Source organism: Dermacentor silvarum, chromosome 3 (genome assembly GCF_013339745.2).
Source record: "Dermacentor silvarum isolate Dsil-2018 chromosome 3, BIME_Dsil_1.4, whole genome shotgun sequence".
NCBI classification, from domain to species: Eukaryota; Metazoa; Arthropoda; class Arachnida; order Ixodida; family Ixodidae; genus Dermacentor; species Dermacentor silvarum.
The window spans coordinates 167,712,904-167,737,231 of record NC_051156.1 but is presented as its reverse complement, the minus strand read 5'-3'; the positions used below and the strand labels follow the sequence as shown (position 1 = coordinate 167,737,231).

General features: G+C 46.3%; 1 protein-coding gene across 3 annotated transcripts in view; it reads left to right on the top strand.

The window, feature by feature from the left end:
- The window catches only part of LOC119446021 (G protein-coupled receptor kinase 1-like), a 106,995-nt gene extending 83,667 nt beyond the window's left edge, over positions 1-23,328 (top strand). For all 3 annotated transcript variants that reach the window (XM_037710330.2, XM_049663824.1, XM_049663823.1), the window contains 6 exons: positions 2,562-2,628; positions 6,669-6,769; positions 7,414-7,576; positions 12,183-12,348; positions 13,267-13,400; positions 13,779-23,328. In XM_037710330.2, coding sequence (XP_037566258.1) covers positions 2,562-2,628; positions 6,669-6,769; positions 7,414-7,576; positions 12,183-12,348; positions 13,267-13,400; positions 13,779-14,075 — 928 coding nt within the window. In that variant the 3' untranslated portion in view covers positions 14,076-23,328. The remainder of the gene's footprint in view (positions 1-2,561; positions 2,629-6,668; positions 6,770-7,413; positions 7,577-12,182; positions 12,349-13,266; positions 13,401-13,778) is intronic.
- The last annotated feature ends 1,000 nt before the right edge of the window (positions 23,329-24,328 follow it).

Sequence of the window (24,328 nt, the reverse complement as noted above, 5' to 3'; positions counted from 1 at the left end):
TTCGGCAGAAACCAAGGGACTTTATTCCACGGGTGGCTGAAAAGGTGCCATATTCTGCAATGTCCACTTTCAGGGGTACGTGAATTTTCGCGGGATTTCGCGTGACTAGCGTCAAACGTGTTGGCGTCTGTGAGCGACAGCATTCTTGGCACTGTGCCAGGAACACTATCGCCTGTCGACGTGTCCGGTGCTAGTTGTGCGAAATGTAGCGAAAGTGAAAGTATTCCCGAAAGGGATCGTCCAGAAATAAAGCCGAAGTTTGTAAATGCGTTCCTGCACATGCATACGCTTGCCTACGATCTGGTCAGTCCTTGTCTCTACCACTGTCATGCTGTCGCCACAGATTGATGAAAATAATATCAACGCATGCACCAAATCTTCAACCTTTGGCAACATTACAGGACCGCGATTTTGTAGCGATGCCTTTTCTGGTGGCGATTCTTTTCGCACATTGTAAGTGGTAAGAGTGGCACTCCACCTGCATTATCAATGATATCAGCCGGCCGTGAATGGTGGATAAGGGCGGCATATAAAATCGAGTGGAACGCATTGATCCAAAATCATGGCCCAGAAGTCCACTGCACTACCATAGCTGAGTGACGGCATTCTTTTTTTTTTTAGCAACAGTCACTGTCCTCATTGGTGCAGACATCGAGGGTGGAATCAGCGCCGCTTAAACAACTTGAAGGCTGTTGTGACTGTGTCGCTGGTTAACACATGAATGAACAAACGGTGGACACGCGGAGCCAACACCGCGGGACTCATGGATGGCTTGCCGGGGTTCGCTTGCCCTACGGTTTAGGCGTAGTCGGTGCTGGATTAACTAGGCTTCTCCAGTGTCGGTTACCAGGAGGTGTCGGCAACATGGCCGACCACCATGCTATGGTGATGCCAGCTTTGTATCAAAGTCGAAATATTGCTATTTCAGCTCAACTCAGTGGTCAAATTAGCATAATTAATTAGCTAACTTGAAGCAGGTAGTAATTGCACACCAAGTAACAAGTATTCTGTAATTTGTAACCAAGTACTTTGTATTCCAAACTGTTTTGTCCTGCAGTACAGCACTGGACAATAAGCTTGTCGAGCAGATAATACATGTAATATGTGGGTTCTTGGTGTCTCACAGGAGACCAACCACCGCGGGTTCGAGCTTAGCGAGCCACAGGGCCGCGTCCGCCGTCGCCTCCAGCACCGCTCGCGTGCGAGCTCAGAGGCCGCAAGGGGCTACCGAGCGACGCACGCAAAAGCATAGTAAAGCCCTGAGTTGACGGAAACCGTTTATCGAATCCGTCGGCACCAGCACTGCACAAATGCCCGCGCGGCGGCGAACCAAAGGGACGCACCAGGGCGAAAATACAATAACCGGCGCCTATAGCACGTCGCTGCGAGAGCACAGGCTCAAGCTAGGACATGCCGCTAGGAAAAGTCCCTGCGGCTATGCTACTTGCTCTGGCGATAACCAATGGGTCAACTTGCGAGAGCACGGGCAGTCTCCTTCGGCTTAGGCTTTCGGCAAGCGCAGCTCGGCGGGGTACGACCTCACGCGAGCACTATGGCAGCGCTCGTCGGCTTAGCATTGGGAAAGGGATCAGCACAACGTACGCGCTCCCCGCCCGGGCAAAGGCACCGTGCGTGAGCTCCAGTCCTATTCTCAAAGGTGTTGGCGGACGAGAGGAAAGCATGTGCGTACCGTGCGCTGGTCCCCGGAGAAGAGAGAAAAAGCCACGCTCCGCTGCTAGCAGCCAAAACGCAGCCGCCGTGACGTCAGCGCCCCGCCCTCACCACCATCCGCCGTGTGCGCAGCGTCACCGCGGGAACCGGTTAGGCGGCGTGGGCGGGGAATAAAGGCGAAGGACGGCAGAACAGGCGAAGCCCGCGCAATGGCGCGGGCTTCACCTGTTCCTCAACCTCCACAAATTCCAGTGTGTTCTGTGACACATTTTCGAGTGGACAGCCTGAAGTGGGGCTGGTTTAAGGGTTGCATTAGAAAATGTGCTGCGAAACAACTGATTAAGAGCCTAATTTGTGGAATTCTGATAATTTGGTAATTACATAATGTTACTTGCTGTGCAAGCAATGCCTTTTAAGTCTTATAAATGAGATGGTGAAAGTACACTAGTTGAACCTCGTTAAAAGGGAGAGGCCTTCGTCCTGCAGTGGACATAAATATAGGCTGATGATGAAAACAAAGTTGGATGCAAGAGAAAAATACCATCATTGTTTCTGACATTCGTTATAAGCATACACTCTGATATCATCCAAATTTTTTTTTTTTTAATTTTAGATTTACTTTGTTATATCCAATTAATTCACTATATCAGTACTCACTGTATTGAGGTTTGGCTGTATTTATTTATTGCAGGCAATTTAGAAGATCTATCTAATCCAAAGAACAATGGGTATATATATCCGCAAACTGTGAAGCTTGTTGGCACTTGGTCACTGCATAGAACATGCATGGGTTTATCAGTTCAGAAGATCATGCTGCTCTTCCACCCATGCTTGAAACTGAGACTACCATACCTGGAATCCTAATCTCTCACCCAATTTTCTCGCTTCAGGCATAGTCCATTTCGGCAACACAAAACGAAAGACAAGCATGAGATTGACCGAATGACCTTGACCATGGTGAGTACGTTGTTTTTCTGACTGCTTTCGTTAAGTGAAGTGCTGTGTCAGCTACCACTGTGGTGGTATGATTTGAGAATACTTGAAGGTTTGGTGCAAAAAGAAAGTCTGTTGAGCTGCTCTCCTTTAGTACACAGCTCATCTAGGATGAAATAGTATGACCATTTGTGGCCCTGAATATCAGCAATAAATTAAACACATTGAACAAATTTTCTGTTGGCATCTGTGCACTGTCATCGCACAAGAGAAGAGTGTATGCTAACCCTTAAGGATGCAACAACTCTTTTTGACAGTTATGAATGAGATTGTGAGAAAAGAAAGAGCAATGCTTGATTTTGTGTCTGGCAGGAACTAACTTCAGTCACAACTGGGTTGCTTTTAACAGTGGCACTCTTAGAGTAAATTCATATTCCTGGTGTAGTGACATGGCCTTCATGCACATCCCACTGATGAAGAGGTGGACATCCATGCAAATGCACATCACACAGAAGTGAATGTTTGACAGCATTGCCACTTGCCCGGTATCTATGCGAGTGCTCCTCAATAAATGTGGCCACAGTTTCCATGCTAGTCAGACTTCCACATTTGTGATGACCCAAAGAGTCGTGTTCCTCCTGCAATCACACACTGACACTGCAAACTGTCCAGAGTCGAGATTCCAACTTTCAGTTCGTGATGTATTCACACGTGTTTCTACAGTTTGAGGTTGTTCTGCAGCCGAAAATTGTCTACACCCGGGAGATGGAAGCACGACATACTCTTTACGTCCTACCATTTGACCTTGTGTGCTACCTTGAACTCCGCATCACCAAGGCCAAGTCCCTATGAGGAGCTGCGAGCAACATCGATGAATTTTCATGCTGCTACCTACCTTCCATTCCTGGAGACCCCATCTCGCCAGTTGAATAACCTGCACTAGCCTGTCATTGAGTGGATACCTGCCTGAGCCTTGGGCAACTGGAAGCCGGCTGCCATCTCTCACTGAATGTTTGGCTTTTGGCAGAATGGAGTGTGCTTGTCGTGCTCCCAGTATTTGTCATGCACCCATTCCTTTGCTTTCTAAGTTCTTCACAGCATTGACTGCAATGCACGTAGACTCATACAGGACTTCTGAATGCATGGCGGAATGCATTGCCAGCCTAGCAGCATCGCCCATGCAAGACACTATAGAATTGATGGTGCCTTTACAGCCGGGCCCTGCAGTGATGGAGCCACAAGTCCTAACCTTGTGAAATGCATGAAGGATTGCGTCCAGTAATATCAATTCTGTGGACGATGGCGACCTTCTGTCATCTGCTCGACTTTGTCCTTCTGTGCTCACAGATTTCAGCACAGCTGTTCGTCCGTCGGTGACCGCTACATTGCAGTCCACTGAACTTTACCGTTGCCGTCTCCCCGGCCTATCGTCGGCTACATCCAAGCACCCACCGACCTTTCCACCAAGAACGCAGCACTCCATTCTACATCGCCACTACGTTCATGAGCTCTTTATGGTGATGCAGTATCTCAACATCACCTCAACATTGTCTTCTGGGCCATCCTTTTTGCTCAAACATCGCCTTCGTCGAGTCCGAATCAACGGCCGTGCCAGTGCATGCGCGTCATGAAGTGAGCCTTTTTGGCAAACTCACTGCAGCAGTGGATGTGATACCTGTGCTGGAGTGCCTCTCACTTTTCACCAAGCTGCTACATTTATGGTGTACTGAGACACAGTTCACTCACTGTACTCTGGCTGTGGCCTTCCAGAATTTTTCCTTTCGTGAAAAATTTTAATTCTCGCAGAAGATAGGTTGACGCCATGACAGCTAAAACTGCAGTGCATGCATTGAATGCAGTATGACATGAGCAAAATATTGAAAGAGGCTAATATTAGAAGGCACATTCATAAAGTAGCTGCATTTTGGCTGTAATACATTGAAAGACCATGACATAATGTAATGCCTGACCTATTGCTCAAACTTCAAAACTTCCTTATAAAAAGTATTGTGTGGCTACAGCGGACTCTTTAAACATTGTCGCCGCCTTGGTAGAGTGCACCAAGGACAGGGGTTTCACGGTATAATCTTACTTAGGAATGAAGAGCAATAATCCTGTGCATATCGTCGCAGGATGTTGCAGCCTTTTGGAGTCGCCTGTCTGTCACTCGAGCAAGCATACGAATGTTACTCATCTGAGTTTTCGTGCTCCGACCAGGCTCAATCTCCAACAGCACGGGACCCAGTATTAATACACAGTACACAAAACACAGGCATGCTGCCACCAAAGCATTTGTTATAGATGGAACATTGCGCATTGCTTACCATCAACTTCCAAGTAGCATCACAGAGAGTATAGTTGTGCTCATGGTTCTTCTTATAAGACCATAAGGAATGAATGGTTGGGCATTACATGCCCACGGGGCTGTGTATTGGTATTGTGACATGCTCAAGAGTGGCCCGACACCTGTGATAGTGTTAAAACATTGTAGTTACCTCGCCGCGGTGGCTCAGTCAGCTAAGGCGTTGCACTGCTGAGCACAAAATCGCGGGATCGAATCCCGGCCGCGGCGGTCGCATTTCGATGGAGGCGAAATGCAAAAATGCTAGTGTGCTTGCATTGTAGTGCACGTTAAAGAACCCCAGGTGGTCAATGGCATTCGGGGTAAGAAAAGTATCCAGGTGCGCATTGGTCACACTGAAGTCCAGTGAAACTGGCCAGGCAGGGGCACTTTCCAGAGGCATCACAGACTTCACTAATCCGGAGCCCTCCACTACAGCATGCCTCATAATGAGAACTGGTTTTGGCACCCCAGAAAGAAGAAGAGAAGAAAACATTGTAGTTAGCTCGCCCACTGTCTATTTGCTGCAGCACAAGAGTGCATGCTCCTATAGCGACTCACGCAATCGTGGAAAAAAAATATTCATAGTTTGCACTGACTGCATTTTGCACCTTCCATATTCGCTGTATCTGGAACCAAGCAATTTTCTTAGTTCAGACTTCTTGAAGCGCCTAATGATTGAATTAATTTCAGCGCTGATGGTGGATTGAAAGTAGGGATGCATTTCTGGGTTCGGTAGCACACGCAATATTTATTGTTTGAAGTTCACGTGACATGTGTCCCTTTCACATTGATGAAAGGGTCACGTGTTAAGCACATAGAAGACCGTGTTGAAAAGTAATAGTAACTTGCTTTTGATCCCAGCTCTACTGCTATGCAGATCAAAAAAATAAAATTGCAGTTGCTTGCTAACTATGCCGCACACGTCATCGGAAAGTGCTGTTGTGCCACAGTTGTTCATTCATATTTTGTAAGTTGAAATCCCCATAAGCTTTGAGCAATCCTTGTAGAATTAATTGTGCGATCTGCATGCTAATTGGTTATTTGCATGCGGCTACCTTGTGATAGGTGTCGCTTTCTGGCTCACTGACAGTGCAGTTATTGAAAGATATGCTCGATTGTGAAAAATGCACCTTCTTGGTGAAGGCATCTGTGTTGCACTGCTTTCACACTGTGAATGACATTGTAAGGGTTGTCTTGACAGTTTCTTAGTGCTGCAGTTATCTGCACATTTTGAGGAAAATTGTAATTCGCATGCTGATGAATGTAGTACAATTCTTCACTGAGTAGATATGTTTATCCGTCTAATACTATTTGTATTTAAAAAAATGTTTTATTCATAGCTTCACGTCTCTTGCAGTCCTGTAAATGTGAATCAATAAGCTTTTACTCAATTTAATTTTTCAGCAATAACTTTCTTCTAATATGAAGTAATTATTGTAAAGCAAAACGAAAGAAAGTTTCTTTATTACAGTGGCCAACTTGTGATTGAACTGCTTGGCAAAGCATGACGCATTGTCCCTTTGTAGACACTCACACTGTCACTTTTATACACATTTTTTCTGTCATTTGTTGAAAGAATTGTAGCCAAAAGAATGAAAGTAACATTTAAAAGATATTAGTCCAAAATGGCATCTTAATGAAGTAGCTTGGTGTTTCTAGGCCTTTCAAGTGAAATGCCTGACACAGCCGTGGCTCATTCTGTTTTTGTTCCCTGCTGCAGAATGTGGAGCTCCCCGAAAGCTTTTCAAGTGATTTGAAACTGCTTCTCGAGGGACTGCTACAACGGGACGTGGACAAGCGACTCGGTTGCAGGGGTCAGGGGTGAGTGGCCTTGTTACTTGCACTCGTCAGCGGTTTTGTTGTTTTTCTCTCTCTCTCTCTCTTTTTTTATTTGAAGACGCCCTCAGGTTTATGGTGCCTTAGAACTATTGTACAGTCTCATTCAATATGCTCGGCACCATGTTGCCAAGCAAATTAATACCAAGAAGGTACCAAGAAGGTACCATGACTGTAAGGAGCGTATTGGCACCGAAAGGGTACCAAAACTGCATGGCGGTGCCGACATAAGAGAATTGAAAGAAATAAGCACCATTCCAACTACTGGTATTTATTAAACCAATTTTTCCTATGTTGACACTGCTGTGCAGTCCTGCAGATCTTTAGACCACGGGCACCCTGTTGCAGCTGATATTGAGCACAGCTGTACAATTTTCTTCTTTGTTATTTTTGCTCCTGTTTCTATTTCTTCTTTGGTGGTCTTCTCCTGCTTTTTAAACAGCTTTCACATTATGGGTCGGATTTAACAAATGTATAAGTTTGAAAAAATGCTGCAAACTGACATTTTCTCTTCTACAATGTCTAGGTGTGGCTACCATCATAGCTGCTTAGTGTATTTGAGCAGACATCTTATCTTGTTACAAATGTTGTTCGTGTGGCAAACGTGTCCTTTTCCTATACACTTTCAGAGCTGAAGAGGTGAAGAGCCACAATTTCTTCAGCGGCATGGACTGGCAGCTAGTGTACCTCCAGAGGTACCCACCTCCTCTCATACCTCCGCGCGGGGAGGTCAATGCAGCTGATGCCTTCGACATTGGCTCCTTCGATGAAGAGGACACCAAGGGCATCAAGGTGGGGGACAGATGTTGCACTGCTAACGGGAACATTTACTCTGTTGTGTGCATCAGGGTAATGTGGTTGCACCACACCAAGCACGTCAGCCTGACCCCTTTACTATCTACAGATTGGCCATTACAATGTGCAGCTAAAAATACAATCACAACAAGCATAAGTGGCCGGTGGACCATCTTTGTGGGTCCCTTTTTTCTGGCAGGCAGGCAGGCACCAATAATCTTGACAATATTATAGGTTCGTTTGAAACACTTGCAGCACTGTGAACCAGTTCACTCAGGGGCACGAGAAACTAAAAAATTGTTCAGTTTGATTTTAATGGTGCAGGTATAATGCAATACTCGAAACGAATGCAGATGTGCAGAAGCAGTACAGGTGTTAAGTTTTGTCCTCCTAATGTGCATCGTCACGTAAGTTTGAGAGGTCCCGAACAGCAGGTATGATCAGTTTTTGAGGCTTAAATACATCCCACGTTGCGTAGACACAGCAGACATGCGTAAGCAGGGGACGTATTCTGTTACGATCACTTTCAACGATAGTATTGCCTTGGCCATGCCTTCACCATTGGCGCGCGCTGATTGGCTGTTTTAGCAAAACCGGAATCTAAATAGCACCATGTATTAGTTCTGGTCTACGTCACTTTTACGTTGTGGTGCTGTTGGGGTGCTCCTGACATATATTGAGTAAATGAACATCTCTTATCGCGGTCTGTCAATGGTGAAGTGTAGTAGAGACAAGAGAGTTGGTAGTTTATAGTACTTTTTGATGTCGATTTGTGTCATGAGCCGGACGCCGGCGGTACACGAAAAAGAAGACGACGAAGATCGCGGAGCGTTCCGAACGGCGCGAGCGCTCAAGGCACGCGAACCGACGTGTGGTCGAGGCAGAAGCGAGGCGAAGCAGCATTATCGACAGTGGCTCTTGGACTGGAAGGTTGCTTCGTCAGCCATGCTCTGACGACGGGAGAGCGGAGAACCCGGCCACGAAGCTCGTGACGATGGCAAGGCCCAGGCGTAGCTGTAGACCTCGGAGACGTCCGGGCGAAGCTCGTGGGACCACCTGCTGCAGTGGTTCTGGTCCTCTTCGCAAGAATCCCTCTTCCTTGGCCGAGCCCGATCAACCGATAATCACCAAGACACCGGGTCGCCACACAGATTGTCAGAGGGCGATGAATGCTTCGTTAGGCCTAACCAGGCAATCGACACGTCAGCGGCGGCTACTGGGGCACCAGCCACATATTCAGTCAGGTCGACGGAACCGCGAATCGTCGGCACTTACGGCACCCGCAACACTCCGAACGAGCACGAAGTAGACTCAACGACAAGAACAAACCGACGGGTCCGTAAGAGCCCACATTTCTGCTTTGCGATGCAGTTAGGCCGGGGGTAGGGTGGCCAGACTTTGATGAGTCAGGGCTAGGGCTGACTTAAAGACTTTAAGACGGAGCTAGACTCCGAAACCGAGACGGAGTATTGTTTGTTAGTAGTTTGTAGTTAGGTCCGAGTTGTATATTTTACATTGAGCGAGCATCTTTGTTAAATTATGGCTTTAGTTTTGGTGTGCCTCGTGCTTTTACTGTCCTTGTACATATTAAATCCTTGTTTGCTGTGCTGCCAGTCGTATCTCTTCTCCCTCGACGGTAACGCCTGTGTGCAACCCTCCGGCTCCCAAAGAGTAGGTGACAATTTGCACATGGTTTTGCGCAGCGATATTTGTTGACTGTTGATCGGCTATTGCATTGTGTTGCCTTGTGTAAGTGACAATTTTCGGTGACAGTGTCTTTAGAGCAGCTGGCAGAGGCATCATGAACAACGCATTGCTCGTGTGGTTGGTGGTGACCAGTTGGTGGTGAAGTGTAGTGGAGACAAGTCAGACGATGCCGCTCTGGTGGTGCACGATGGCTGACACACAGATGCAGAAACAGTGTGTCGCTTTACAATATCATCAAAAATCTGTTTTGCTACCACGTGAGTTAAAGCACAATTTATTCATTAAAATAACACATTTCACACTTCCTTTTTCAATTTATTTTACCTAAAGTGGCCGTAGTCAACCGTAGTCAGTGCGCAGAAACCTTACTGCGGCCAATACAATCGAAAACAACACACCCGAACCGCTCTGCACTTGCACGGTGCGCTCTCTCCTGTTTTGTGAGACGTTCCAGAGCGCGTGTTGGTAGTGCATGCCGACATCACGGATAAGCAGTCACTTGATTTATTGAACATGACTATCACTGAGGTGATAGTATCGCTGAAAGTGATTGTCGCAGAATATGTCCCCAGGATTTCAGTGGCTCTTATGCCCGTGTGCTGCGTTATCTGCTGTGCTGCTGCTTCACACCTGCACGTCTGCACCAAGTTGGCACTGACTGTAGGGAGGGTGCAGAAAAATTGTGAACCAGCCCTGCACCTGTCCTGTGCCTTTAAAAAAAAAACAGCGTGGTTCAGATAGCGCCATTGCTGTACCGCTGAAACAAATGGCAGGGTGCAGCACCTCGTGAACTGATTGAAGTGATGCAGGTGAATCGAACAGGCCTTGTATGCTTGACCATATTCAAGTGTTTGAGGAAATTTAATACTACTTTGATTTGAAGCAGAAGTATCCAAAATTTGAAACATTTTCACAGCCTTTATAATTCTGGCTTGGTTTTTATATATCCTAGCTCAGCTGCACAGTTCAAGACTCGTACATGCCACAATGACCCTGGAAAAGTGAACCTTGTTAATATTTTCGATGGGCACCTGTCTCATCCTCTTGTTCTTGCTTAATTATTTTCAGCTGAGTTTTTGTGCTGTGGCAAAAAGAAGTAAGGAAATAAACTTCTGCAGAAATAAAATCTGTTATCATTTTTCAGCTGTCATTTTGCATGTGATGGGAAATATCCTTGGATGAAAACAATTTCAGCAGAACCCATCTCACCATGAATGTAGATGATAATGCAATTAGCATTGAAGCAATGTAATGACACCGTATTGCCCCCTCGAAACGTGTCGTGTATGAGACAAGTACTACAGCCGTGCTCCTCTCTTGTACTTCCCTCTGGACACGTTGTGCCATCTAGTGGCGCCTCTGCTAAGTTCGCGTGTGGCCCCTGAGATGCGTGGTACTCCGGTGCATGTGAACACTGATAATTGTCACCTCGCAGCCCGCACGCATTCGTGGTGTGTGCTAGAGCATTGGCTGCTGTGTTTGATGAACCCGTGTGACAGTTAGAATCCGCTCAGCACTGCAGAAATTTTAAAGCATTTTTTAAAAGAATGTGGCATGTACCCGTTCTGAGGGATTGGCCAAGAATGAGCGTAATCTCAGTGGCACATACCTAATTACACATATTCAATGGTGCATAACCAGTGGTCCAAGTTGTTGACTAGTCGGGCACAGACCCAGCTCCTCATACCCAGTGACCCAAATTGAGGTGCGAAAGAGGTCAAGTACAAACATACCATACAAAGTGGGCAAAGTTCCCAAAGAATGCTAATCGCATTAAAAATGGAGTTGTGGCATACTGCTACAATGACTGCTTGGTCCTGCTTGGAAAGACACTGAACTGGCTTTGCTGTGCACATGAAAGCTATCATTCCTTTTCATGATTAAAGCCAGCATCTTGTCGTGCCTGGAGCGCTTATGCAGTCAACCCTTGTAGCTGCTAAGAGTGGCTTCTTGATCGAATTTGAAATTTGGAATTTGAGTATTTTGCGAAATGAGTTTTGTGTCATGATTGTGTGTCTAGCAGGTGGATTTTGGGTGACCTGTGTGAAGCTCAGCAGAGACACGAATGTGCTATACTGTTCCAAGTTGACAAAAGATGCAAGGGCTGGGATAACAGCATTTCTTTTCTAATCCTTTTCTTCTCACCTTTTGTCAGTGGTTCAAGCTGCACTCTGCCTGCATTATCACCACAATTGGACAATCTTGAGCGGTGTGTGAAAGGAAAGTCACAGAACTGAAAATCGCTACATTATAACAGCCAAGTTTTCTTCCTTTTTTTTTTATGCTGCATTTCATACTTGACAGGCAATGCTGGAAGTAGTACGGTCATAACAGTCTCATTCCGTGCATTGGAGGTGCGGTTGTTTTCTGATCTGGGACGCTTTCTATGGAATAACTATTTTACATATTACAGCTACAACTTCTGGACTAAAGTTGCGTCAAATTACGTCTTATTTGTACACTTTTGTGGTTCGCTACGTGACCTACTATGTTTTGGTTGCAGTGCAAGCGGTTCACTCTGGCCGCTGATTGCCGAAATATGTCTGCTTGTCGATGATAAATAGGCTCAGATCTGCAATGCCTCTTACGTAATAATTACATCATATTTGTGACATAAAATGTATGAGACTTAATGGGGCATAGAATTACGTGGTGCGTACGTATGTTTTTCTTATATTTGTGGAGTACTATTTTTGTTCATGAATGCGAGCAAAGAGAGGAGTCCCTCTAGCCTTCACATTGTTGCCTGCTAGGTACGAAAGGGGTATAGGACCACCAAAATGTTTCACAAGTGTGAGCAACTTTCAGTAAATGCAGCCTATCTAAAGCTGATATGCCACTCTTTGTGTGGATGAGCATTCCAGAGGTGCATAACGTTTTTATGCTCTTGTTGTAGCTCACGGAAGCAGACCAGGAGCTGTACAAGAACTTTCCTGTGGTGATCTCCGAGCGCTGGCAGCAGGAGATTGCTGAGACAGTCTTTGACACAGTTAACCAGGAAGCAGACAAGCTGGAACAGAAAAAGAAGACCAAAATGAAGATGAAGTTCCAAGATGAAAAAGGTGACTGAACTCTCTTGGTGTCCTCCGTCCCTTTGGTAGGTTCCGCAGAACTAGTAGGTTCCGCATTTGCTCTCGTGTGCTTCAATCTAATTTTTCTTGGCTTGTCTGATGTGAGTGCAGTTAGTCAGTATATTGCAAGTTGACTTCTCTTTCTTTCTTTCTTTCTTTCTTTCTTTCTTTCTTTCTTTCTTTCTTTCTTTCTTTCTTTCTTTTTCTTTAACATGCTCTCTCAGTGTTATTGTGTTGCTTGATTCTACCCGGCCACGGTGGCATAGCGCTAGGCTGGGGCTTTGTGTTGCCAAGCATGATGCCACAAGTTCGATTCCCAGTCGTAGCGGCCACATTTCAATGGGGTCAAATGTAAAAACGCACGTGTACTGTGCTTTGGGTGCACCTTGAAGAACCCAGGTGGTCAAAAGTAACCCGGGGCCCTCCACTACGGCGGACATAATAACCCACTGTGCAGTTTTGGAGATGCTAAACCCCACAATTCTTGTTATTCTGTTCTTTTATGGGCTTTCCTCTTGTATTCCCTTCTGTTTACTATCTCATTTTCAAGCAGGTGGGCATGGTGTCCCTTTCGGGAGACAGTTGCTCGCCCACTTCCCTTTCTGTGTATGTGTGGTGTTTACTTTTACATGAATAATAATAATAATATGGTTTATTTGGACTGATACCTCTGTTCTTGCAGCTTTGGTTCTATGTTGCTTGTGTTGTAGGCAGGAAATTGCATCGACAATTTGGTGCACAAACCAGTCGATCTCTACGCCGCGCTCTTGACATTTCCAAGCAGTAGTCTGTTTTTAAGCGGTTCTTGAAGCGTGGCAAAGTGACAATGACCAGAGGGAAAGATCAGCTTCAGGCTGACCGGTACAGTTTACCTTAAGTGAAAAGTGTGTGTTGCTGTGACCGTTGCAGAGTCTGACTGCATCATCCATGGGTACATCAAGAAGCTGGGCGGACCCTTTGCATCTGCCTTCCAGACTCGTTATGGGAAGCTGTACCCAAACCGCTTGGAACTTCACACGGAATCCAGCAGTGCCAAGCCAGAGGTAAAAAGCACAGTAGTGCACATGTTTGACCATTACGTTGCATACATTGGCAGCGTTATAACGGTAGTGGTTGTAAAGCACTTTATGCAGCTAGCCAGCAGAGAACAAGACCTTAGGTGTCATGTACTACTTGAACAAGCAGACCAACATTGTTGACTTTGGACCATGGAAATGCTAAATCCTGTTTCCTTAGATTTATGCTATTTTCAGCTCGAGTTTCTTCTATTTGCTATATTTATTTTTGGGGGGGAGGGAGGGGATTGTATGCTTGTCACCAACAGTGCCAAACAGCTGTGCTGCTTAGTTTGGTGCACACCTCCAAGGCTGCACTGTCCTGAAGCATAGTGTAATACGGCGTTGTATTCTTGGCCGTTGCAGCTGATATTTATGGACCAGCTGGAAGATGTGTGCTCGGATTACGTCCAAGTGAAAGGCGAGCAGTGCATTGTGCTCAAGATGAAGGGTGACACCAAGGTGGTGCTGACCAACCCTGACGAGATCGGCCTCAAGGAATGGCTCCTGTCGCTCCGGTCCACCCTCAAGGACTCCCAAGAGCTGCTCGCTTCAATGGCCAAGAAGGCTGGCAAGATCTACGGCACCACTGACAACCGCAACAACCTGCTGGGCTCCACCCCGGGCGGCACGGCAACCCCGCCTGCGCGCAACGGCAACTGAGAAGCGTTGGACCGCTCGGCACTCCCCGTCTTCTCTCCCTCGTGTCTCTCGACGCGGGCACGAGTGGCGTGGCTCCGTCACGCCAGGCGAGGTTCGGTTGGCGGTACTTGCACGGGCACGGGTACGGCAGGACGTCGCAGTTGCTGGATGGTGCTCCGTGTCGTCTGCTGCTTGTATGCAGTGAGCGGTGCGTCGTCGTGTGCCAGCGAGGCAGCGCTGCTCCTGGCCAGCATGCGTACCGGTGTCGTCTGCCACTGGTGACACCGACCGACGACCTTCATGTGAAGAAACGCTGCCGATATTGGTGGGAAGCCCCTGCATTTTCACGGGCTGCCGTCACGGTTGCGCTGTGCTTGCAGATGGGCACGAGGCCACCGCCGGACAGTTGTGTTAAGGGGGATACGTCATTTTCCTCCCCTGCCATCCACTGCAGGGAGGCTGTGACTGCATTTTAAGGACCAATTGGGGGTCAAGGGATGGGGTGAAATACGAGACTGTTGTTGTAACATGTCCTTTTTTTAACTTATTAATGTGGCAAACACGGGTGGCAAGAGAAGGTCACAGAAACCGGGACCTCGAGTTGCGCTTGAGCAGAGTGCATGCAGCTCGCAGAAACAGCAGATGCAAGTCGATTCTGGTGCGAGGTGGCAGCGGTTCTGCCTCCATGCGGGTGCACAGGTGGCATGCTGCCCCAGCAGCTATCACGGTTGTCCAACGAGAACTGCTTGCTTCTCTTTTACGATGCACTCTAACCAGGTGTGTTGCAAAGGCAGAGCTGTTGACAACACCACTTGATCACTGTGTTTCGCAGGAGAAGGCTTTGTGAGTGTGTGGTGCGGTGTGCGATGTGCACTTTTCATGGCAGCCACACAACATCTGTGTTAGTTCCCCGCCATGTTTCCTCCACAGGTTTATTTTTCTGTCGTTTTTGTTTTCTCTCCGCTCCTCATGTTTTCTTAATTGCCTTGTGCTGTTGTGAAAGAAGCATCCAGTGGTGTCTGCGCGCTTGCGTGTAAATATACTGATTGTACATAGGGCGAGCGTGTACACTCGCGTTAGCTGCGTTCATCTCCCGCTGGCGCATGCGATGCCGAAAGGTGTGGGAGACGGAAACGCCGCAGAATGAGTGTTGTACATAGGGTGTGTGATGAGCCTTCTCGGTGTCCATTTCATTGTGTGTCTCCCTTTCCTTACCATTTGTGCGAGTGTGGTGGTGTGGTCCAACAAAGGTGTTTGTGGAACTCTCCTGTTGCTGGTGGCCACGCAACATTTCCCCATTCGCACACTGTCCTTCTCTCCCACTGTCAGTTGCCCAACACTTATTGTACTAAGCACTCAGCGCCTGGGAGGATAGATTGTCAACTGACGGGCCAATCGACACTTGTAAGGCACAGGGTGGGGTTAGTTGCATCTGCGCCTGCTCACAATGTTTGTGATGGAAATGTTTAAGAGTTGTGTGCTTCTGTGGTCTTCTTTCTTTTTCTATCATACCTTATGGTTTGGGCAGGGATGGGAGAGGGAAGGTGGGCACCTGGTGGAGCAGGCAACAACAGTCGGGTTTTTCCAGCATGTGGGGAGCATGCCTTCTTTTGTAGGGCCACTGGGAAGTGCAGAGGGTGGGTGCACATTTTTCACTGCAGCTGCTTTAGGAGCCAGTATGCACACAGCAAAGTATACACCACAGCCTCTATCTATTCTTTCCATAGTCGCGAACGGAGGAACTGAGGGTGACGTGGCAAAAAAAAAAAAAAACAGAATCGGGCAGTTGCCTTCTGTCACTGTCTTGCACCGTCTTGCCACTGACTGTGCATCCTCAGTATGCTTTCTTTCGGCAAAGAAATGTTAACTGTGATAGCAACACTTAGCAGTCCAATTTGTGTGCGTTGTGCTGCTGCTGCCACGACTCCCTAGAGTGTGGGACTGGTCCCCCAAGACCCTTGCCTGATAGCTACGTCTGCCCGAAGCTTTTCGAAAACACGGCACAGCCCACTCCGGTCATGCTAAAGCTTTGCCCTGCTCTTGACCAACTCTTTCTTCCACATGTTCCTTTTACCTTAGAGTAGGCAAAAGTTTTGCGTTGCACGATCGGGCAGTACTGCTTCGCCTGTCAGAAGTCCCCTACAGCGAGTCATTTGAACGGTTTTCTGATTTCTAACTGAGGATGCGCCAGATGAGTATTTTGAGTGTTATGCAGCCATTGCGTTGCTTCGCAAGACGCAGTTGAACACTAGCAGCCCAGCCTAGATTTTTGGAGAAAATTCTTCTGTCTTGCATACTTTGATGTTTTCTAGCGGGTAACATTTAAAAAAACTGGAAGCTTTCACTTGCTTATACATGCTGCCTTGTCTGGAGTGACCATGTACACAGTATTAGCAAGCATCCTAAGCCACTGTGACTTAAATACATCTCAGCTTCTTACATAACTGCACCAATGCATTGAAGGCCATAAAGGTTACACTAGCTGCAGTTTGCTATCGTCCTTGGATGCCTTCTTCATCTAGGAGCACAACATAGCCGCAAGTAGCAAGTGAGGATGATAGGTTGCATGCTGAATTTACAGCACACCGTTATCTTAACTTAAAGAAAGAGCTCACAAAAACTGCAGAGCCTTTTTGCCAATCTGGCTCTGTCACTTAGGGGATGCTTAAACACTCCCCTTAGCGACGTTGAAGTTGTTACCGTTCATGTCGAGTCAGCTTTGTTGCTTTATTGCACTCTCAGCTTAGGACTTGTAGCCAGCCTAGTGCTGCACTACGAATCAGGTGGCAAACATGATGCTGTAAGCACAAAGTGCGGCTACATTTCCTAACTTAAAAGTTGCATGAAATGGAGTGCGAGGTTCTCTTTGCCACAGAATAGTGCCTTCAAAGGCAAGTGATGTTGTTAGCTCTGCCCACAGTTAATTCTACCTGCATCCCGCCCAAACCTCAGTGCACCTGCTTGACAGAATTCATTGGCATGTTAACTGTTTAGTTTACTAGGCATTGTGTGGTGAACTAGCGGACCCTTTTAATAGGTGGCAACTCATTTATATAAACAAACATAAGGGGTGAGGAAGGGCCTGTCTTGTCCCGACACGCAGTCTCTGTCTGTCGCATGTTCGAGCAGGCAAAGGACTTCAAACTGTTAACGAACGCAGCTGTTGGTTACACTTGTTCCTTGATGCATTGGATCATGCATAATGTTGTATAAAGTATTGTTGTGGAATGTATAAAATAGAGCGGGAGCAAGGTGCTTCAGCGGAGACATGCGGGTGCATTCAAATCATGAAGCAGCTAGGAAATAGACCCCATGTACCGCACAGAATAGGCACTTGCTCTTTCAAGTGTTGTGAAAGCAACTTGGCTGGAAGGACTTTTCAGCCACATGAGCCAATCTTCTGTAAGCATATCATGGTTATATGATTAGCAGGCACCAGTTAAGTTCTCAGAAGATCCTGGATGTCGCATGCTGCCTTCTGTATGGAATGGTGCAATGACACACTCAGAATTTCTTCACCCATGCAATATTATAAATGAATAAACTTATCAACTTTCTGGAATGCTAGATCAGAGATCAGGAAAAGCACCCTGAAGGAGAAAACACTCATTGAAGGTTATTGAGTCTGGCTACAAAATTAACCTTTGCATTTTATGTGTTATATTTAGTGTAAAGTTTCTTCCTGTAGAAATAGTGGCATTTGGGCAGTGCAGTGCATTTGAATTCCATTACTTGGTGCAGTTGTGTAAGCAAAGTTTCTGGAGAAAATTCATTCGAGCAACTTGGTTAAAAAAACATGAAAACAAGCAGGAACCGAGCAAAGTACTCCTATGGCACTGCTGTGGAGCAGTCTGACGAGAGGTACCATTTCAATTATATACATGATACCAATTGCGGCTGGTACTTTTGAACATAATGAGGTGTAAGCTGTAGTGCATGTGTTCTCATGTCCGAGGGCTCTCTCAAGAAAGCCTTCGGTAACAGATGTGGAAGGCAGGAAATGTACGCACAAGTTTTGCCTCTCTTCATCATGTGCGTACAAATGTATAACACTTTTGTTTTGGAGCAAGTCTGCCAAGTGCTTTTCCAAATGTTGTTTCTGAGAGCTTGACCTTGCGAGTTGTGTACTGTGGTTCCTCCCTTCCCTTGCCACCAGACTCTTCTGCCGCTTGCACGTTGCAGAACATCAAATGGAAGTGAGGAAATTGTCGTGCTTGGAAAGAGAGAAAAGAGAAAGAAATTGAGCTTCCACTTATCGCCTTCTGTTTCTGACTGTGCCGGGAAAATTGCGGCACCCATGTTCGGGGTTGTGGGTTGTCTGTGCAAAAACATGCCATTCCTATAGTAACGCAACACTGTTTGTTTCCTTCGTAGCTGGTGAAGTCATTTTTTGTGTTCCCTCGTGTTGTTTGTGCCATCTGTCGAGACGGGGAAAGGGGCGGGGGGGGTAGTGAGTGGCTCAGTTTTTGCCCTTGTCCAAATCAGTCATGAACCAGCTCGAATTCCCGGTGACATGACGTTTTGCGGCGGTACTCATTTATGCAATCTCACCGTTTTACTCTGCAGCCACACTTCATTGCAGCGTGTTGCCCATCGTCTGCCACACGTGAGAGATTAATCGAGCCCGTTGTGTTGTTTGCTTGACTCGCTTGATGTTGGTTAGGTCGTTTTGTTGTACCTGAACCTAAACACGTGCAGGCATGTGTGCGTGGATGTGTACATAGCGGTGTGTTACTGTGACAGTCATGTACATAAGCACATCTGGGTGCGAATCAACCCGTCATACTTTGCCATTTCCTACCCATTAACTCTCTCCCCTGTGTGGTTCCATGAATGTCCTCCTTTAATTTTTATGCTGATTTGACGAGGATTCTGCTGGCTTATGTGATCTGTGCACTGCAATGACATGGAAGTAAGTCTTTTTTTTTTTTTTAATGGCAATCGTGTTATCTTTGGAAACACCATGTGGCACTTTAAAAGGAAGCTGTTGCGTAAATAGAACTTGTCTTCTTGTAAAGATGTGGTCATGGTCATTGGGGATTTTTTGATGAATTAGTGTGTTTGGCACCTGAGATTGCGGTATGCAGCGGCTGGGCATACCACATGGTTCCTTGCTGGTGTGGTTAGTATAACCTCGGTACTGCTTTACGTTTTCCAGCCTTCTCGTACTGCCTGGTCTGATGCTGCATTTTCAGGCCAGACAGTGTGGGAGGGAGCTCTTCTGCTGGTCTAGCAGTGGTGAACACTCGCACGCCTCCCGAGACTGGCCTGAATTCAACATGGTCCCAGTTTAACCTTGCCTGGAAGGCCTCTGAATTCAAAGGCGCTGTCTGAGGATTCCAAGGAGAGGAATGTTGCAAATTGGCCTGTAGAGCATTTATCCACCTGCTGGAACACTTCGCAAATATATGCCAATCCGAGCAGCTCGTACATCAAGGACTGCAAAGCTGTATAAGGGAGCTCCGCACCCTTATAGTGTAAAAAAAGGGGGCGTTGGGAGCAGAGGTCTCAGTGTAATCCTCACAGGTCCCCTGGCAAGGCTTGTGATAAGGGGCTGCGGCCCCCTAGATTAGCAACAGGTGGGATCCCCAGCAGTCTCGTGGATGTCGAAGCCAACGTCGATGAGACACTGATGAGATGCTGGTCACGCAGGAACACGAACGCTGAGGTGCTTGGTGCGCCGCCCAAACTAAAATTGATCTTAGCCAGAAGGCCCAGGCACAATACCTGTAAAACGTTTGTCAATTTGGGCCCCTCCTAGCTGACCGCCAAAGTGGAGCTGGGTAAGTGGGACATGAGAAACAAAAATTACAAATTAGACACCCTGGATTCCGCAGAACTGAGCCATTACTGGCTAAGATAAACACGCATAGAAGTTGTTTATTCAAATTATGTATATGCAAGTTAACTTCTATAACTCTTGATAAATATGTTTCAAAGCAAATTTGGCACTCTGGTGCAGGCTGCATTGCTGTCTCTTCTTTGATTTACATTTGATACCAAGCATGCATGCCATTGCCTTCACCTCTGTCGCATGAAAACAGTTGTGGAAGTCCCCTTAACAGCTTCGCTGTAAAAAACATGCCCATGACTGACAGCTATGTTTTGATTTGGTGTGCACAAAGATGGTCATGCAGGCATGATGATTCAGCTTTATCGCTAGGAAGTTGCGTTTGTATCGTTATTTGGTTCGATAAAGTTATGCGTTACAGTCGAACCCAGTTATATCAAACCCGGGTATATTGAGTTATTGTGAATATCGAACAGTTGTAACATCCCCTTGGAAATCCCATGCAAAAGCATAGCACTGTACTATGCGTATATCCACCTCCCGTTCACCACCACATTCAATACATTGAAAGCTGTTCCGTGCCCCTGCAAGTGGGCTTCTCCTAATGAGACTGCGATTACTTCTCGTATCGTTGGAAATATTCATGTTGCCGAAATGGCACTGTTTTGGCAGATGCTGTCAAGGCATTAAATACGAAGGGTAGTACACGCCATGGAGGAAAAATGAGCAAAGCATGTGTCTCAAAATAAGGAAGGTTCGCGCAGCAAGGGTTTCATTTGGGCTCCATAATTCCGGACTTGCTTTAGTAAGCTTCATCGCATTACAGTCGCATAATAAAGCTCAGACATGCTAATAGCGGAAAGAATTAACCACCGTGCAGTGGAGCATACTACCTGCGGCTGTTCATTACTGGAAAGCATCGCAGAGCTGCTTCAGTAATGTAAAAGGCCGCCTGGCCCAATACACGTGCTCCACAAGAAATGGATAAATGGATGGCACTCAGTCTCTTCAATATGGCTCCGGGCGTGGGATCAGTAAATTTTAGTTTTTCACATTCTCAGGAAACTGTCCTAGACTTGCGGAGTTTGCAGATAAGCACATTTTATATTTCGAATTACCAATATATCTGACTATTTTGCTATTTCCTCCGAGTTAAATATATCCGGGTTCGGCTGTATTATATTTCAAAATGGGCCCATGTCTTGTACGTACGCTTGCGTAAATTGTCTCCCATGTTGTGGCATAAATTGGCTTGTGGTCCGATGTCGCTGCAACACTAATCTATTTCTGATTCGTGACTTGCGTCACTGAAAGGCATTCATTACAAAGTGAACTAAGCTGCAAAATAATTGAGCGAATGGTGGGTTTAAACTTCATTAATCCCTTTGCAATGCCAATGCTTCAGTGTTTCTGCAGTGCATTGTGCATGCCTTGCAAGTGCTCCTGTTGGCATGGCCACCTTCACTGGGTTCGCAACTCGACGTACATTCAGATCTGCATTGTGCAGCCACTGCTGGGCATTTATACCTGGACGATCTAGTTGTACCTTCAGTGCCGCCTAACATGTTCACATGTGTTAGTGGGCCTCGCTGCTGCGCTGCTTCTTTTTCCATTCTGTGTTGAGCAAGTTTGACATTATGATGCTATTTCGCTCGTTCCACTTTTTTTTTCTCTCTCTTGCTGACGTAATGACGCACACTTATTCGAGCACCCACAGAAAGTGAGAGCGTGGTATGGCTAGCCGTATTTCATAGTCAAGCATGCCGACACCATGCCCCAGCACCAGTTGTAGTTGCCACAGTATAGGTAGTGCACTCGGTGCAGTTCTTCACAATTTGGCAAGCCATATTCATGGCTTTTGCAGTCAAAACTCGGCCAACGCAAGTATGAGCGAGCCTCAAGGATATGGGAAAATGGCTTGCTACAGTTCAAAGAATGAAGAATTAGTTGCTAGAATGCCAGTAAAGCCCAGTTCATTGCCCGCAAATTGTAGGTTCACAAGAGTATGTTGGTACTTTTGGCTTGTTCTGCTGCTGTTTTGAGTAGGTGTTGGACTTTCACTGCATATTCAGTTTAATGTGAAGAGAAGAGAAACTGATCGTTATGAGCATACATTATATGGTGCGAAGTCATGAAGATATAATACTGTTATTAAAGGTGCATATGTTGCTTCGGCTGCTGTTGATTGCACCATTGATTCCATCGTGAAGGCATGTGACTGGAAATGTGCTTCTGCATGCCACCAAGTAATTGACAGTCTTTAATGAATAATCATTGCATAGAGTCCACCTCTTTAGAAGTGTTGAAGGTCCACACGCCGTGGCTGACTCATACTGATCAGTTATTTTGGGCTATTTGGAAAGGAAGGTGATTCAGTGATTGCTTCGCGCCGAGTGTGCTTGCGCATCTTTCAGGGACATGCAGTAGGAAGCAGACGCCGGGTCTTTTCTGCATCTGTTATTGAGAGTCCAGCCTGACATTTCTCAGTTGCAAAAGGATTTGTGTCCGGTACACTGAACCCCGCAGCCAATGTCAATTAAAATGTGGATGGTGCACATAACTGTGTAGCTTTGTTTTTCTATGTGCGACTGCTATCACCATAGAGGGCAAAATGCATTGGCTGCTGCTGTAGGCTGCTTCTCCCATTTGTGTGCTCTAGCTTCTCTGTAAGGTACAAGACGAATGCCCCCCCTCAAGCTGTCCGATTAGGCTCCACAGGCCATCGAGCTTGTGTGCGCACACTTCTTTCACGGCTGCTGGGGCGAACACGTGTGCGATATGTACGCCCAAGTTAATAGCTCGGAAGCGCTCTGATCCATGTTCAAAGTGTCTTGCTGCAATAGAACTTCCTGAAATGAGGTCGTATAGATATCACAAGATCTGCGGTGGGATGTCGGCTTCTTGGGATCTCGTAGACCTTTCCCCAGATGTGTGATCGGCAGGGTTGGTTGGCGCTCTGTTTGCTTTAACATTTGTTTCTTTTTCTCTTCACTTTGGGGTGGGAGGAACACTGTCTTTTTGTCTGCTGCCTCATTTTTTGTACACACGTGCTGCATATGCGCGCAAAGAGGACAACAAAAAGGCCGGGTGGTGACAAATTGCTTCGTTTGTCCATCCTCGTCTTCTCGATTGTGGATGTAGCGCACCCATCCACAAAATCTAGTCTGGCCTCTCTTTTTTTGTAGCCCTTTTGGAGACAGTTTTTAGGCAAGCTAGGAAGACGAACCAACCTTTACGTGTCGTGTACAGAAAGCGAAAAAAAAAAAAACAATACAAAAAATACTGTAGAGCTGTGTGGCTGCTGTATTTATATATCTCCGCGCAATCCCTGCATTGTTTTTAATCGCCACTCTTGTATTGTTTCCGCAGCATACTTTTCTTGGTTGTGCCCTGAAGTATAGCTGTTATAGGTTGTTTTTTATATGTTATTTTTATTTTTTAGGAATGTAGATACTTGAATAAAAGACACCCTGAAAAAAAATGTCCTCCTCTTGACTTGTCTGCTCTTGTTTGTTCACTATGTGTGGAAGGTCTGCGAGTCAAATTATGGCACAAAATGACATTGGCAAGCAGTATTTTCTTGCATAAGTAAGTGAGTATGACGAGGCGTGTGCTGGGGCTCAAATATGTGCTTGTTTCTCCTACGTCTTTCTTATGTAAACAAGAAGACCCTACGTACTAGTGGTGATTCAACTTACAAATTCAAAGAGCCATGAAAGAGCACCACAATCTCTAAGAACAGCTACAAAACACGAGTTTCAGAGCTTTATACCATTAGCTGATTTTTAACTGCTTGTCCTCCTTGCTTAGAAATATTGATCTGCTTTACAATAACTGCAAGTGCGTTAGCAAAAACTGTCTAGTTTGGTAAAATTTTGCACAATACTGCACTTGCATTGCAATAGACACAGACTACCCATCAGTAGCAGCTGGTTGTGAACTGCAGGCAGAGTGAAACGAGCAATGTGTCGTTTTCGAGCTGCAATTTTGGCAGGCTCCCCTCTCCCTGCTTTAAACCGGCGGTGCACAGTTTAACAGAGGAGAGCTCGTGGCATCAACTGCCTTCAGCAGCTTGAAGATGGGCATTGTAATAAGGCATACCTGCCAGCCTGTGAACCTTAAGTATGTGTAAAATTTCGCTCACACAACATAGGTTGGGGGAGGAGGGATAGCACTCTTATTGCTTTACCCTGAGCACAAGCCCTTTGTGCGAAACATGCACATTATTAACGATGACTTATTTTTAGACATAGCACACAAGGAGCAACGAACTTCGAACACTGACAAGCAACACTGTTTTTATGATACAGCGGCTTCTGCAGCAACCTTGCCGCTGCCGATTTCACCTGCTTCAGAAACCTGTCTGTGTAATCTAGCTCAAAGGAAATATCAACTTGGTGCCCTTTCACCATCGGAAGACTTGCTACTGAAGGTTCGGAGACTGATGAGCGAAACGTTTTGTGAATGAACTCGCCTTTGTAAA